This window comes from Thalia democratica, chromosome 7 (genome assembly GCF_965202585.1).
Source record: "Thalia democratica chromosome 7, ktThaDemo2.hap1.1, whole genome shotgun sequence".
NCBI classification, from domain to species: Eukaryota; Metazoa; Chordata; class Thaliacea; order Salpida; family Salpidae; genus Thalia; species Thalia democratica.
Window position 1 is genome coordinate 3064345 of NC_139171.1, and position 17821 is coordinate 3082165.

The 17821-nt window shown below is 26.3% G+C and overlaps 1 protein-coding gene across 1 annotated transcript; it reads right to left on the minus strand.

The window, feature by feature from the left end:
- Positions 1–709: 709 nt before the first annotated feature.
- Positions 710–5799, minus strand: LOC145840801 (uncharacterized). Its single transcript, XM_082948136.1, has 4 exons — positions 5253–5799; positions 4796–4960; positions 3524–3676; positions 710–1779 (listed from the first exon to the last, which is right to left on the minus strand). Exons 1-4 carry the CDS (start codon positions 5782–5784, stop codon positions 923–925), a joined length of 1707 nt encoding a protein of 568 aa, XP_082804262.1. The 5' UTR covers positions 5785–5799; the 3' UTR covers positions 710–922.
- Positions 5800–17821: the final 12022 nt, after the last annotated feature.

Below are 17821 nucleotides of genomic sequence, written 5' to 3' on the forward strand. Positions count from 1 at the left end.
TTTATCTGGCTAGATCAGGCAGCATTTTGCTCAAACAGGTCGGATTTGATGGACATAAACTTTTACGGGACACTTTATTAACCAAATACTGTGATCTTCTTATTGAGTACTTCTTAGATACACACTTCCTGTCGAGTACGATTTTTAGACCAAACTATTATCAATTTTTTACCTTCCTCAATAACTCTTTATTTTCTTCTTTATATATATTGATACTTCTTACGCTTGAACACCAAAACTTCTTTTAGTTTCTCTTGGTTTATTAATTGAATTTTTATTATTTTCTTTAACTTTCCAGTTCTTTCTCCATTTTCATTTATTTTATTTTTATAAAAACGATTCTGTAAAAATAAGGTTTAAGTAAGTGACGCGGTTTCTGTTTAATGAATAATTTGGAAAGTTAAAATAAGTAACGTAAATAGCAAAACATATATTTTAAAACAATATTCAGTTAATGTTCAGATTACGAATATAAGTATAAAACATGTTCAATTATATACAATTTTTTATAGACATCAAAAACTTTTGTACGAATACAGTTTAGACTTTAAACAGTATCACATAGCTAAGACATTTAAACTGTATTTAAATAATCAAAGATTGCGATAAATATTTACATTTTTTGAAAACTTAAACTACCCAACTAAGCTTTTGACTATAGTAATAGAAATTTAAGGTAATTAAGAAAAACAACAAGTAGAACTGTACACGAAAAAGAATGATTATTTATAGTTATTTTAAATCAAGTGTTTAACACTTTAATTAAGTATATTTCACATTTAGAAATAATTATATTTCGTTTATAGACTCACGGTCAATGCCAACTAAAACTTCTAAAATACATATAAAACAAAGTACAATAATTAAAAATTTGTTCAGTTTAGTTATTTGTAATAAAAATTTACATTGTTTATACTTTTGACTACAAAAGTTTATTTTTAACAGCACAAGCATGTGGAATCCGTCCAGCAACAGGAATGTTTTTTCCAACACACCATTCGTTAGTGTCTAGGTTGTAGATTTCTACTGAATTTGTAACATTCCAACCATTAGTTATTCCACTAATAATGTACACGAGGTTTCCAACTCTGCAACAAGCAAAATCACCACGAACAATTTTCATTGGAGCCAACATAACAAACTTTTTCGTGTCTGGTGAATACATTTCTACTGTGTTTAATGGATTAAAATCATTTTCATATCCACCAAACACGAATAGTTTATTATTATAGACGATGACTCTGTGACGTTGTCTTGCTTGTATCATTTCAACTGGTGATAATGACGTAGTCTTATTAACCGGATCATATATTTGTATTGTGTTGGTTGTTCCTAAATAAGCACGGTCCTGCCCACCAACAATCCAAACTTTATTGAGGTAATGAACAGCGTCAAAACTATCTCTTTCTGTTTCAATGTTTACATCACTCCATTGTTTTCTGACAGTATTGAAAAAAAAGCTTTCATCATTACGAAAATTTGAACGAAAAACCAAAATATTGTTTCCAACTCGGCATGAAGTGCACCACGAATAATGTTTATTTGATGGAAATTTGTAAAACTCATTATTCAATATTGAAATACCATTATCACCAGCTACGTAAAAAACATTATCAATTTCGTGAACCCCGTATATATTACTAACTGATTCAGGAAACTTGTTAAATTCAACCCACTTTTTCTCATCTATCAAATACTGGTAGTTTTGTTTGTTAACTTTATCTGCAACTACAATTGCTTTTGCTTCTTCATTATTTTCTGTGACTTCTTTTTGTTGACCTATTAGTATAAAAAAGTAATTTAACGATTATCTCACTTAAAAAAAGAAATTATACTTTCACGTCAGTATGTACTAAAAAACGCTGAGTCAGCAAATTTTTGAAAGGTTTTTTTTTTATGCTCTTATTCCTAACACACCTTACCGAAACATATTTAGGTATAAATCAATAATAAAGTTTAAATAATTAAAATTCAAAATAACAACAAAAAGAATTCGTAATTTTTGGTGACTCAGCTAATTTAGCTCGAACATAAATTTTTATAAATTAAACTTTAAAATATAAAATTTTCATTAAATACAAAAACGGATAAATATAACATACTATCTAAATAATAAAAACTATAAATTAAAAACACAGCAAAAGCCTAAACCTACATCAAAAAAGTTATTTGATTACAAATACAATGTATATTGTATATAAAAATATAATAGTTTTTTACAACAAGTTTAATCTATAGAAAAAAACTTAAACAACTTGTTTATTTTTTTTAAAGGTTATTTTTGCTTTTACACCTGAAATTAAACCCAGCTTATTTTATTTGTATTAATTTTGTTAGTGAAAAAAATAATCAAAATATTTTATCTTTAAAAACAATAACTTGTTTAAAACTAAATTAATACAGATTTCACCATTACGAAGCTATTTAAATACAATTTTAACATTATTAAATTAGAATTTTAAAATGATCAAGTCTTGATTTAGTAAAATTTACTAAAAGTTAGTTTTAGTAGACATATTAAATAATAGGATACAATTTTTCTTTTGATTAAAAGATATTTTAATTGTAAACTCATTGTCTTGTTAATATTATTACTGAACTTGTATAATATTTGGTATGAAAATTAACTAAATAATATCATATACAACTTAATTACTACTTTAACTTTATATATTCTTTACATTTTTAAATAGCAGAGTAATAAGACCTCACTACTTAGTTATTTAAAAAGTTTATAACACGTTTGATGTAAAAAAATTCGAGCTTTGTAAAGTATTTGTAAGTTATTAAAGTACTACTAAAAAGTATATAAAATCTAACAACTGTCAAATCAATTTACTTTAATATTTATTTAACTAAAAACTTAAATTGAAACTTATATTTATAAAATGATTGGTAGTAGAGTACAAGTAGGACAAACTTCATATCTACTTTAAATTTTAGATATATGCTTTGTTAATTGAAATTTTACTATAAATTATTACTATTACGTGTTCGTCAACGTTAAACCAAAATCATACAAACATTTAGTGCACATCAATATTTTAACAAAACTAACTTGATATAGAAATAATCAGATTATATTTTTCAGAACTTAAAAGCTATTGTTTGTATTGAAAAAAAGTTACTCAACTTAAATAGTAGTAAAACCCTTACTACTAAGACTATTTAAAGAAGTTTAACAAAGTTTGAGAATTTTTTATATTTTTTAGTTAAGTACACTTCAAAAAATTTGAAAATATTACTACTTTAAAGAAAACTTAAACTTGCAATTGGAATAACCTTGATTTTTCAAACATACTAAAAAAAAGACTAAAATGTAATTTTTAATTAGTAATTGAATGATAGTAGTTTACAAAAATGTCCTTGATTTATAAAATTTCATACTTACTGTACATTTTAGATTTTTATATAGTTTTATTGGAACATCAAAATAAGTTAAAAATTTTGCATGTTTATGTCTGCTACTTTTTATTTTACAACAAAAATAAAGAACATATTATCATTTTTTTACAAAACTTACTTGAACTACTAGTGGGTACTTCAATTAGGTTGGTATCTTCTTGAATGAGACTGGTAACAGATGTTTGTTTCTTAACTTTATTTTCTGATTTCACAGATGTTGTTGTTGCTGATTGTTCAAATAATCTTTCTGATTTTGATTGAGTTCTTAAATCTATTAGATTTAAAATTGTTATTTGATTAATTGTGCACATAGAAAATTCTATCAACCTTAGAAAAAAAGCATAACTTTGTTAAACTGTTTAACTAGAACAACAGGTTATGTATAAAAACAAATTTGTAAAGTTTTTTACTACTTTTTATTTTAAATTGAACTTATTTTTATTTCGTGTTTATAACACTTTTAAACTAGATTATAAATTTTATGTAAAAATTCTTACAAATAGGAAAATTAAATTAAAAACAAAAATCTTATATTTTGAAAGTAGTTATCAAAATTGAATATCATATTAAAATTTGAGTTTGAACTAAATTAAAAACCTCTATAAAAATTACTATATTTTAATTGGCACAAGGTTGTTTGTATTTTTTCAAACTTGTTTTGATAAGTTAATAAACCATGTGAAAAAAACTTTACGAATAGGTTTACTATAGTTTGTTTATTTCATTGATTTTTTATCAATGTAAATTAAATTTGGTAGTCTTGTTAAATGAGTTTCATCAGCAACTTTATCGAAACCTTTTTAGATTTTTTGAAAGCATTAGTTAGTTCAACTAAACTTATCTATCATGTCTAGTTTAGTATATTACCAAAAAAAACTTAAAATTTATTACAAAACGTTAACTAAATTGTCTTTAAAATTATAAAACAATTTTAGTTGTTAACTTAGTTCGAAAATTTCTAAAACTACTACATAAAATGCTATACAAATGCTGTTGTTTATATCAATTAAGACTGTTTTTATTACTAAAAGTTTTGCACTTCTAAATCTAAAATAATTAAAAAACCGTTATTAAAATGTTTATACATGAGAGCTTTATAATAAAAAAATAAGCCTTTAAAAGTTCTGGTATAAAAAACATGGTAAATAAAAAGTTTTATAAAAACATATCAACAATCAGCTAAAGGTGTAATAAAAATCAAAAAAAAAATTATATACTTTCAATAAAAACTGATAAGTTATAAGATAAATTCAAACTTAACTTTTTTATACATTTCTGTGAAAAGATGATTTTACTAGACTTAAAAATTATAGTTCAACATTCAGCTCTTTAAATTTCGTATTAAAAACAATGTATTAAGTGAGAATAAATATGTTTTTTTACAACTTACTTGAAGTAGTAGTCGATATTTCAGTTAGATTTATATCTTCTAATAATAAACTAACTGTAGATGACAACTTCTTAATTATTGCTTCAACTTCTAAATTATTATTTGTTTTTGTTACTGGTTGTTGAGAAGAACTTCCTAATGGTACTTGAGTTGAGCTTGTTAAGCCTAAAAGTTGTCTATAAAGTTCCTAATAGCCTAACAACAAAGATAAAAACATATTTTTGAAAAAAAAAAACGTAATGATAAGTTAAAATTCTGGAAACTGTAAAAAATAGTTTGAACTCTTTTACCTTATTAAAAATTTAAATAATACATTTTTTACTTAAGTAACTGTACATATACAACACTTCATTTTGATATTAAACAAGTATGGATATTTAAAAAAATAAAATCTACTACTTGTAATTTAAACTAAAACTAACAAAACAAAAATATACTACATATATAACGAGCTAACTTGTATTAGTAGAAGGAACATTATTCAAACATCCATCAGATAGTAGAATATCTAAAACCGATGCAAGTTTCTCTTTCAACTTTTTATTTTCTTCTTCTAATCGTTTGATCTTCTTTTGCTCATCTTGTTCTTTAAATGTTTTTAGCTCTGTTGACACCGTGTTTAGCTTTTGTTTTGTAGTTATTAAATCTGTTTTAAGTTTTGCGTTGTCATTAATCAATTTTTCTGTTTTTTTATCATTGGTGTTTTTTTCTGCCTGCAAAGATCTCATTGTAGTCCGGGCTATATCAAGGTTTTCTTCTAACTTTGAGTTTTTATTAAAATAATCTTTGTTTTGTTCTTCAAGAACAGTAATTCTTTTGATTATCAGCTTCTGAAAGTTTGTGTTGTTTTCATTAAAGACTTGCAAGATAGTTTTAGTCTCATCAGATGATCCTTTGTAAACAAGATCTGCATCTTCATTAACAGAAGGATAAAGTTTCATTACAACGTTTTCTCTAAGAACTTGAGACCTGCAATCAGGACAAGTCATTCTGGTATCTAACCATTGATGCAAGCATCTATGGTGATACATGTGTCCGCAATGGACAACTGATATTTCTTCATCACGAAAATCTATCTGTTCCTGGCATATGGAACACAATATTGACATTTTATAAAATCTGAAATGTACAAATTTTGTGTTTTCTTTAAAATGAACATTTTAATTTAAAACATAAAACAATCAATTAGGTTTTAAAATCTTATTCAAAACTATTTAACCATTACTGACATATATTGGAGTAGACATCATCTAAATAAAATCTTAAAAAGTGTAGTAACAAAACAATAGTTTTTCAAAATAAAAAATTAAAAAACAGTTTTAATAATAAACAATAAACTGTTATACATTTTAAACTTTAAAGTTATTGCCTAAGTACAAACATCTTATAGTTGGTCTAAAAAAAATTATTTTTTTTGAAATCTCAAAAATTACAACAAAACTAAAACATATTTATTGAAAACATTTGTTAAAACGTTTTAACTGGTAACTTTTGTATAAGATTTAAAGCCCTCTTGGCATATGGAAAACGATATTGAAATTTCATAAAACCAATTTATATATAAATTTAAAGGAAACCAGCAAATTAATAGATTATTTTTCGTTGAAGCTAGTAAAATATTAATGAAACTAAATGAATAATTATTTCGAAAATAAGTTAATGGTCTCAGCTTTTTATAAAGTTTGTTCAAACGATCTTGATGACTAAATTCTTTATATATAATAACATTTTTACAATGGCAGAAATAAATTATTATAAGTAAAAAAGATAGTATTAAAATTTTACAACCAATGAAACTGGTTTGTTTTAAAATGTTTAAATTAAACATTATTTTGAAATATCTTACCTAGTTTTATACGATTTGAATAGTTGTATTTGTGTAAGAAATTGTTTAAAAACAGTTAGAACTTGTTTTATGATGTTTTTCTGAAACTTATTTTCCATAGATTAACAGTTTAAAAGTTAACTGTAGAAATGTTCCTAATAACCAATAATAAAGTTCAGGTAAAGTGTTTAATTTCATGACATAAAGTAGCTACTATTACAATATCAATCGTAATAAATAGCTTTGTGCATGTTTTTAAAGTAAACAGTTAACTCTTCAAAACAAGTAATAGCGCTTTTTTAAGTTTAAGAGCCGAATATTAATAGTATTTTGTTGCTTTCATAAGTTGTAAAATAAGATATAAGACTTGGTTCCCTGTTGTTTCATAGCTAAATAATAAATATACAAATAGTTAATGTACTTCCTACTAAAATACACTGTTTTATAAATATCTACAGTAAAATTTTACCAACAGATTTTTTATTAAAATTTTAAAGACTTTTAAAAAATCTATTGGTAAAAATTTATTGGAGATTTTTTTAAAACAGTGTATTTTAACAGTAAGTACATAAACTGACAAAAAAATATACAACTATTTGTATATTTATCATTTAGCTATGAAAAACAGATAATCAAGTCTTATATATTGTTTTACAACTTATGAAAGCAACAAAATACTTAAAATATGATAAAATGCATGGTCAAAAGTGCATCAACAAAGATTTATTTTCAAATTGTACAAATAAAAAATACATAAAAACTTAGACAACAGCTACTACAAAATTCAGACTCTACTTTTTGTGGCAAATATCAAGGTTGTTTTTTTGAAGTAAACTTTGTAGTTTATTTGTAGCATGAAAAATCGAGTTTTTCAACATTTTAAAACTTCACAACAAGTTCCATTCATATGCAGATAAATGCCACCATAAACCATCTTTATATGGCAAAAGATGGTTTATTAAAACTGGTCATGACTTTGTGAACCAAGCACAAACACTCTAATTATCAGTTGGTGCAGATGTCTTTACTTTACATAATTCTTATTGGGCGATCATGACCTAATTCAGTTAAACGCAGACCATTATTAAAGTACAAACAATCTTCTAAAGAGGCAAGTTATCATGGATTGCTGGATAATATAATAATCATAGGCAGGAGACCAAGCACCATTACCACACAAAAACACACAAGTTGCTTCTTGGTGCAGCAGTTGGTTGCGTTCAGTGTTTCTTCTGGTATTCTGGACACCATAACCGGCTCGATATTGCTTGTAGCACCATCTTGTGAGTTTATAACACCTTGTGGTTGATACATAACATGTTGTTGGACCACCATTGGTTGTGATTGAACTACTTTGACATTTGGGTGGTAACCTGTTTGTCCTTGTTGGCTCATTACAACCTGGTTGTAGCTGGGAGGCAGGATATTTTGTTGAGTGAATTGTTGGGGCTGGTATTGATTCAGGTGTTGATCGCTAGGAGGAGCCGTTGGGACAGGTTGAAAATTTGTTGTGTCCATTTTTAATTAAATTTTAAGACTTTTAAAAAATCTGTTAGTAAAAAAATTATTGAAGATTTTTTTAAACAGCGTATTTCAGCAGTGAGTACATAAACTGACGCAAAAAAAAAATACAGCTACTAGTTTAATTATTGTTTAGCTTTTAAACCAACAAGGAACCAAGTTTAATATCTTATTTTACAACTTATGGAAGCAACACAATACTTAATACATGATGGCAAGCATGTCAAAAGTGCATCTACATAGATTTTATTTTCAAATTGTAGAAATAAAAAATTAATAAGTATTTAGGCAATAGCTGCTACAAAATTCTTAAATCTTTGTGGTAAATATCAAAGTTAATTTTGAAAGTAAACTTAGTAGTTTACTTGTAGCATAAAAACTCTAGTTTTCCCGCGTTTTTAAAACTTCAGAACAAGTTCCATTCAAATGCAGATAAATGCCATACAACCACCATAAACTATCTTTACACAGCAAAAGTAACATTCATTGGTGAGAGAAGTGTTGGTCACGGGTCAGTAGACACTTTGGTTATCTCATGATGCAGAAATGAATTTCGAGATTTCTTGACATTTACCTTTCATGTAAGTATGACATGTATTAGTGGACAATAATATAACAATGAAAAATAAATTGAAAAGCAAGTATAAACATGGGTAGTGAAAACAACTGATACATACAAAGTATAAATTATCATGGGTAGTAAGCATAAATATCATGGGTAAAAAAAACACACAAACAAACATATAAAGTTTAATTCAAAAACAACCATGATATTTGCCGTAAATAGAAGAGTCTGAATTTTGTAGTAGCTGTTGCATTAGTTTTTATGTACTTTTTATTTGTACAATTTAAAAATAAAATCTTTGTTGATGCACTTTGACCAAAACATCATATTTAAAGTATTTTGTTGCTTTCATAAGTTGTAAAATAAGATATAAGACTTGGTTCCCTGTTGTTTCATAGCTAAATAATAAATATACAAATAGTTAATGTACTTCCTACTATAATACACTGTTTTATAAATATCTACAGTAAAATTTTACCAACAGATTTTTTATTAAAATTTTAAAGACTTTTAAAAAATCTATTGGTAAAAATTTATTGGAGATTTTTTTAAAACAGTGTATTTTAACAGTAAGTACATAAACTGACAAAAAAATATACAACTATTTGTATATTTATCATTTAGCTATGAAAAACAGATAACCAAGTCTTATATCTTGTTTTACAACTTATGAAAGCAACAAAATACTTAAAATATGATAAAAAGCATGGTCAAAAGTGCATCAACAAAGATTTATTTTCAAATTGTACAAATAAAAAGTACATAAAAACTAATGCAACAGCTACTACAAAATTCAGACTCTACTTTTTGTGGCAAATATCAAGGTTGTTTTTTTGAAGTAAACTTTGTAGTTTATTTGTAGCATGAAAAATCGAGTTTTTCAACATTTTAAAACTTCACAACAAGTTCCATTCATATGCAGATAAATGCCACCATAAACCATCTTTATATGGCAAAAGATAGTTTATTAAAACTGGTCGTAACTTTTTGAACCAAGCACAGACATTCTAATTATCATTTGGTGCAGATGTCGTTACTTTACATAATTCTTATTGGGCGATCATGACCGATTACAGCTAAACGCAGACCATTATTAGACTAAAAACTTCCAAAAAGGCAAGTACAGAGTAAAGAGCAAGTCATGGATTGCTGGATAATATAATAATCATAGGCAGTAAACCAAGCACCATTACCACACAAAAACACACAAGTTGCTTCTTAGTGCAGCAGTTGGTTGCGTTCAGTGTTTCTTCTGGTATTCTGGACACCATAACCGGCTCAATATTGCTTGTAGCGCCATCTTGTGAGTTTATATGTGGTTGATACATAACCTGTTGTTGGATCACTGTTGGTTGTGATTGAACTACTTTGACATTTGGGTGGTAACCTGTTTGTCCTTGTTGGTTCATTACAACCTGGTTGTAGCTGGGAGGAGGGATGTTTTGTTGAGTGAATTGTTGGGGTTGGTATTGATTCAGGTGTTGATCGCTAGGGGGAGCCGTTGGCACGGGTTGAAAATTTGTTGTGTCCATTTTTTGATAATTTTTTATTAAATTTTAAAAATCTGTTGGTAAAATTTTATTGAAGATTTTTTAAACAGTGTATTTTAGCAGTAAGCACATGGTGATTTGCATCTTTGTGTTTAAAACATTTTAACAACAACCTGTAAATTTAGTTATTTTTGAATAGTTATCTGAATCTTGATAATTTGCTTATTTCTAGTTATAAGTAGTTCACTACAATACCAATGTAAGAAAAATAAATTTTTAAACAACTTTAAAATATTTTCAAAAAATAACTGTATTAAAGTTTTATAAAGTATAAGGCTCAGTTACAAGTTGAAAGAAATTACAAAAATATGTATTCAATTTTAAATAAATTTAAAAAAGTTGCTTTAAAATTTCAGTTTAAGAAAAACTAGAACAAAACTTAGAAAAAACATGAATGTTTATGTAAAACTGTGCAATGATTTGATTAAAAAGATCAAAATAGTTTAAATATTTCCAGGAAAATAAATGATTGTTATCCATCATTTGATTTCAACAAAAATTACCATCAAAATTAGTCAAACTAAATTATAATTTGTGCAAATAAAAATGCAATAAATTTAAAATAATCAAGAAACTAACACATAACATGATTTTTGCTATGCTATAACAATCTTTAACATTCAAGTTAAGAAAGGCAATATCTACTGATTTACAACATTATTGAAAAATATATAAAGGCTATGAAAAAAAAACTGTCAAGCATAAAACACCCCCTATATATTACAACAAGTTACCAGAGGACCACTAAACCAACCACCTTTTTTCAGTGCAATCATATGAACTATCATCTCACCTTTTCAAAATGTTTTCCATAATATTGCTACAAAAAAGGCTAACAGAATAGCTGAGGTGAGGTATTTCAAAATTGTTGGGCAACTCTGATTGTTGCCACTTGGTAACCTGGAAACCACCACCGGTTGAACTTCGCTCGTTGCTAGTCTGGACACCGTTACAGCTCCACCTTGTGGTTGAGAAGAAACCATCAGCGGTTGGGGTGGCGGGTAAACAGCGCCACTTAGTGGTGGTGGCTGGTAAAATGTTTTATCTGATTGAGCAGTGCTCAATAGAGCTTCATCGTAGCTTGGTGGTGGCAGAATGTGTTGGGTTACATTTTGAACACTAGGTGGCACACTGTGTTGATTTGCATTTCGAACACTGGGTGACACAATGTGTTGTGTTGAATTTTGAACACTAGGTGGCACAATGTGTTGAGTTGCATTTTGAACACTAGGTGACACAATGTGCTGATTTGCATTTTGAACACTAGGTAGCACATTATGTTGCGGGTTGTAGTCACCAGGGGTCGAATACTGTTGAGGGTCAACAGGGGGTGGGAACTGTTGGGGCGGACTTTGTGGTCCAATGGGGTAGGAGGATAGTACTGGTTGGTAACCATTGCTGTCCATTTTATATTTTTTAGCTTTCATTTTGTTTATAACCTGTTTCTACAATTTTATGAAGTATATTTTTGGTTTTAGTCGAAATACAGCATATTAACCATTTATTTGTAGTTATATAATCACAGGTTCAACTTTTTTTAAATTGTTGCTTTTATAAATTTTAAAAATATATGAAGCAATAAAACTTGTTTTTTAAATATATGTTTTATGTTTACATAAATACCTCGTCTTGGTATAATTTTTGTTATAAACATTTGAATTTACAATTATAGTAATTTCAAGTTAAAATTATTAAAAAAAACAGAATAGTATATTACACTTTTATTTCAAAGGTATTAACTTTAGTTAAAATAAAATAACCTTGTTTAACAATGAAATATCATGTTTTACTTAGTTGCACAACAAAAAGTGCCATGGAGGTTACTACATTAAATTTAAAGTGTTTCAAAGTATCCTGTATGAAAATAACTAAACAAAACATGTTTACAAAAAAGCAAAATAACAAAAACTATTAAACAATACTTCTTAAGGGCATAGGGGGGATCCACCTTGATTTTTACGAGTTGATCTTATTTTATAGAGTTTTATCTGAGCTATTAGACATTTTTAACCAATTGAAAAAATTCAAAGTATTTTTTGAGATTTTTGAGCAGTCAAAGTTGGTGACCTCAATAGGTTCTTAATAGAAAGCACAAAGTAAAAACAAGAAAAAAGACCATTTCACTAAAAATCTACCTCCTCCTTTATTTTTTAGGCAATCTTCTTCAAATTTTCACAGAAAGTGTATTATCAAATTTTAAAAAGATTGAATGTAGGAATATTTTAACTTAGAAAAATGAATTTTTTATTAAAAAAAACCACCTATTTTTAATATCTATTCACCATCTAAAATTTTTATTTTTCAATATTTTAAAATTCCAACATTCGAAGTCTTTTAAACAATAAAAAGAACATTTTCTGAAAAATTTATGTCTCTATCTCAAAAAATGAAAGAGAAGATAGGTTCTTAGTAATTTTTTAAATTTTTGAGAAAATTGACCCCAAAAAACTTGTGGTCCATACGTTTGTATCAGCATAATATCTCAAAAGTTAAATAATAATATTTAATTCTATAAAAAATGGCATGTAGTTTATACTTTTAGCTTTCATATAAAGTCCAATGTTATTTTTAGTAAAAAAAAGTTGGACCTTCCCTCTATGCCCTTAAAATACATAACAAAACAATCAATTATTTGAAACTTATAATCAAAAACTAATTCTCAAAACTATCTCTGAAAACCATAAATTTTTATTCAGTTTTATGAAACATAGACTCATGTGCAAGTTTAGTTTAACAATTGACCAGAAAAAAGCTTCAAAATACTAAAATTTTAGTACTACAAAAGTACTAAATTAATGGCCTAAAAACAAAGGTCACAGCAACCCCAATTATTGTATGTTATTTATTATACAGATTATAATAAAATTCCTGCAAAAGAACAAATAATTAAATTAAAAAATTCACATGAAAACTTATATGAAGAATTGAAACAGAAAATTAAGTTATTCAATATTGAAAGTTTAAATAAAAACAAAAAAAAAACTGCAGCATTTTAGTATACCTTTTATGATTAAGAGTTTTTAAGTTTTAATAAACACAGGCAACAAAGGTGAACAGGGAAAAAAAATAAATGTTTTACCTTTAATCTTTAATTTAATAATAGAACTAGAAGCAGAGTATGTAAACCATAAGATATTTTAAATTTACAAAAAAAAGTGCAACTTTAAACAGTTCAAAGTTGTTATTGTAAAAAAAAAAACAAAGTAAATGATGTTTGGAAAAGAGTTCAGGTGATTAAACAAATAAAATGAAGAGACAACATGCATCTAAAATTGGTTCTAAGTACATGATCAAAAGTAAAACAATTCAGTTTTTCGAAATAAGGTTCAATCTCATCAAATATCCCCTGATGATAAAATACAGCAGTATGGCCTAAGATCAAAAGTTACAGTAGCTCCATGTACAATATGTTATACTACTAAATTCCTGCAAGTAAAAGACTATGTAAAAAAAGTCACGTTTTGTGTAGAATAGAAACAGAAAATCTAAAACTTTGAAATTGAAAACTTAAATAAAAGCAGAAAAACAAAAACTGCAGCATTATAGTGTACCTTTTATGACTAAGAGTTTATAAATTTTAATAAACATGGGCAACAAAGGTGAACAGTAAAAAATAAAAATAAATGTATAAACACAAATTGAGCTAGAAGTCAGTCATGAGATATTTTAAACTGACAAAAAAAAAGCAATCCTGAATAGTCCAATAAAAAAATAAATAAATGATGTTTGCAAAAGAGTCAAGATAGGTGATTAAATGAAATGAAGAGACAACATGCATGTAAAATTGGTTAAAAGTACATGATCAAAAGTAAAACAATTCAGTTTTTCAAAAATTGGTTCAAGTTCGTCAAATATCCGCTGATGATAAAATACAGCAGAAGAGCAACCCCGCCAACAAAACCCAACCAGAACAATCGCCACAACACCGACTTTTCCGGCACGCACTGAGCTTTTCTGATTGGTTTAACCACCAAAACTTCACCTCTCTTTCGTCTGGTTCACTGACTGAATTTTTATTGTTTTGTTGGTTAACATCACTCAATGGTTGAGTTGGTGCAGGATGGAAATTGGTGGTTTCCATTGTTATTTGTTAATATAAGAACTTTTAAAAAGTTGTTATCAAAACTATTAATTGTCTTTTGATACAGTAGATCTAAAGCAGGGGTTCCCAAAGTGGGCCATGACAGATGTTTAGGGGGCAACGGACAGCTAAGGGGTCAAAGAGGTCCATGAGGTCATTTGGAACTTATGTTAGATACTCTGGAGTTGATGTTGAAGACAGGATTGCCACTTGTTTTTTCGGAAAATTTTCCAGGTTCTCCAAATTTCTTCCAGGTTTTAAAAAGTACAGATTTTTAGGTTTATTTTTAGTTTAAAGTTAAGTTTAAGGTACAAAACTGTGTTAAATAGTATAACAACATTAAAATAATACTGTAAATATACTTTAAATATGTTTTTAATAAGAAAACTTTTTGATTATGACAATAAATTTTTATCTTTATGATAGGTTTTTCATGTCAAATCGAAGTTTTACTACTGAACATGTGAAGGTTGTTAAAATTACAGGTTTATCCAGGTAAAGTGGCAACCCTGTGAAGAGCAAAAAAAAGTTCTTAGATGTTTTTAATAGTAGTTTGAGTAATATTGTTGAATGGAGCTTTTTTAATTTTTTCAATAGGGCGACTTGAAAAAAAAAAGTTTGGAAAACCCTGATCTAAAGTAATTGAACGGTTTGACCAGAAAAAAAGATGTAAAATGAGGTATGTTTCTGAAACACATTGCTTTAATTTATAGAGACTACAATGAATGGCTCTTATTGTAACTTTAAAAAACCTCAATAATGTTAAACTTTTTTATTTTAAATAGTTTAAGATGTAAAACTTTTAATTATAATTTTTCTAAAACAGAGTATTTATAAAAAAAAATTAATTATAAAAAATCAATAATGCACATTGCATTTAGAAGAATAAAAACAAATAAAGAACAATAAATTATAAACACAGTGATGCAACAAAAAGAACAAAAATTAATAATTGAAATTATTATTTTTTTAACAAAAGAGTATTTATAAAAAAAAAAGTTAAACATAACAACCGGTTTCTTAAAAACAAAAAAGTTAGCCTGAGAGAAAAAATAACTAAAGTGAGTCAGCCTGGATTTAAAAAATTGTAATTAAAAGTTATGGGCATAGGGGAGCTAAATAACTTTTTATTTCAAAATTTTGTCTTATTTTTTACCTAACTAGAAAAGCTATTTGTTACTTTTTACCACTTGTTAAAATTCAAACTAATTTTTGAGATATAAGTGATCAGATAAAAACTAGAGCATTCAGTAAGTTCTTTATGGTAGGCACAAACTAAAAGAACAAAAATAGATAAATTCACTAAAAGTATATTTCCTCCTTTAGTTTTTGGGAAATTGTTTTAAAAAATGATCAGAGTATTTTTAATAAGTTGTAAACAACTTGTAGAAAACATATTTTTAATTTTATTATAAAAAATATTCTAAATCAAAAATAAATAATAAACAGTTTTGATTTTTAGTTTTGGTCCTAAATTTTTTCAATGATATTTTTACAAAATTCTGCTTCCTACAAGTTGTTTGTAGTATTGTAAACTACATTTCCTGAAAATTTAGAAAAATAGCTTTAAAATGATAACATTTTTATAAATTTTTCAAAATTCAAAGAAAATCAGCCTTAAAAATTTTATATTCTATAAGGTTATTTTGGAATTTTTTTACAAAAATTGTTATATCTCAAAAGTTAATTGAATTTTTTGAACTACAAATAGCATCTTATAGCATACACCCCAAGCTTTGAAAGAAAAACCAATGTTAGTTTAAACCAAAAATGTTTGTCCATTAATATGAACAAAGCTTGAAATAAAATTTTACTTTTAATAATGGTTCACTACCTAAAACAAAAACAGCTAGAAGAAAAAGATCCAAAGTTATAAAAGCTAGCCTGGTGTTTTGTAAAAATATCAAAACTTTTCTGGGTCAGCCTGATTTTTTTTTAATTTCAAAACAACCTCAATTTATCCTGAGCCGCCTGATCTATAAGAAAAATATTGTTTTGGAATATATAATTGGAGTAGTTTTGCAATCGTTTGAATGTTTTAGTTATAAAAGTTTGAGTTTTTTCAGTTTGTACCTTGTGTAAGTTTAATGTTTATTTTAATAATGTAATTTAATTTTTTCATTTTATATTAGTGTCTTGCAGTTTAAGTGGTTTTAATGCCTAGGTCCTTCGTTTGACAATAAACTTTAATAATAGTAATAGATAACAAAAGATGCTTTTACTTCAAAATACCTACAAAATTGAGAATGGGCTTGTTGTGCTGTGAGAGATAGTGCTGTTGACTTTTAGATTTAAATAATTTATATCCTTTCCATAATTTTTAATTATAAACAATGACCTGTTGAAGTTGCTTTTTATAACACTTTTGTTTGAATGTCTAGTAAAATTTAGTCTAGTTATGAAATAAAAAGTAATTAAAGTAAAATAAAAACTACTAATACTCCAACAAATGAATGAATGTTGTGTATCAATAAAAATGTCAAGTTAATATTTAATCAAAACTAAATTAATTTTAAATAAATCCTAAAAAGTAGCCTAAAATCATTGAGTATATTTGTTAAAAATCATTTCTATTCACAGATAATTTACTGTAAAACATTACTTTACAAATTTTAAAAGCAATAATATAAAACAATTTAAAGTAATCATGATTAACCTTGAAATAGTGAAAATCAGGTTTTAAGCAGTTTCACAACAAAAAGTGTCATAGAGGTCAGTTAAATCAAATAAAAAATAAACAAATGCAATTTATAATAGCTCAAAATATTTTGCGTAAATATAATTACAAAAGATGTGTTCAAAAGAAGATTTGTTAAGTGGTGAAATTATATAATTTATAAAACAAAACTTGTCATTTTACATACAAAAATGATCTATGATTTAAAATTTATGATTAAAAACTAACTGTTTTTCTTAAAATTTTCTCTAAAAACATAATTAATGATCTTATATTATAAAAACAGATATATTCAAAGGCATGTGCGAGTTAAGGTTGATCATTTACCAAAAACAAGTACTTAAGTACTAGAATACCAACACTTCATTATAAGAGTAACAATATTATAACATTGTGTCTCAAATTTTTGTATAGGTACATCAATTTTTATCAGTGATCTTTTGTCGGTTGTGTCTATTTGTTTAAGTTAAAATTTACAAGCAAGCTGTGTATATATTTGTTTACTGTTTTTTATTTCTGATTTATTAGAAATAGTTTACATAGGTAGTACTTTACTAACCTCATTTTATTTTTTTTATACAGTTATGTGTAAGCTGTTTAACAAGTATTTCTTTATTGGTGTTATAAAGCTATTGATACAAAATTTAACTTTTGAGAGAAAAATATTTTTAACATAAATAAAAACTATAAACTGAATAAGTAAAATATAGAATACTTTGAGAAACTACTTGCATTATTCTATTTCTACTCTTAATAATTGAAATGGCTAATGAAATTGTAATTATTTAAGGTTATAATTGTGTAGTT

Excerpts from the sequence above, each read along its gene's own strand:
- LOC145840801 (XM_082948136.1), bottom strand. The coding sequence starts at position 5,784 with ATGACTTGTCCTGATTGCAGGTCTCAAGTTCTTAGAGAAAACGTTGTA. Across the intron at positions 3,677-4,795 it reads AATATCGACTACTACTTCAA|ATTTAAGAACTCAATCAAAA; the intron begins GTAAGTTGTAAA and ends TAAATCTAATAG. Across the intron at positions 1,780-3,523 it reads AGTACCCACTAGTAGTTCAA|GTCAACAAAAAGAAGTCACA; the intron begins GTAAGTTTTGTA and ends TTATACTAATAG.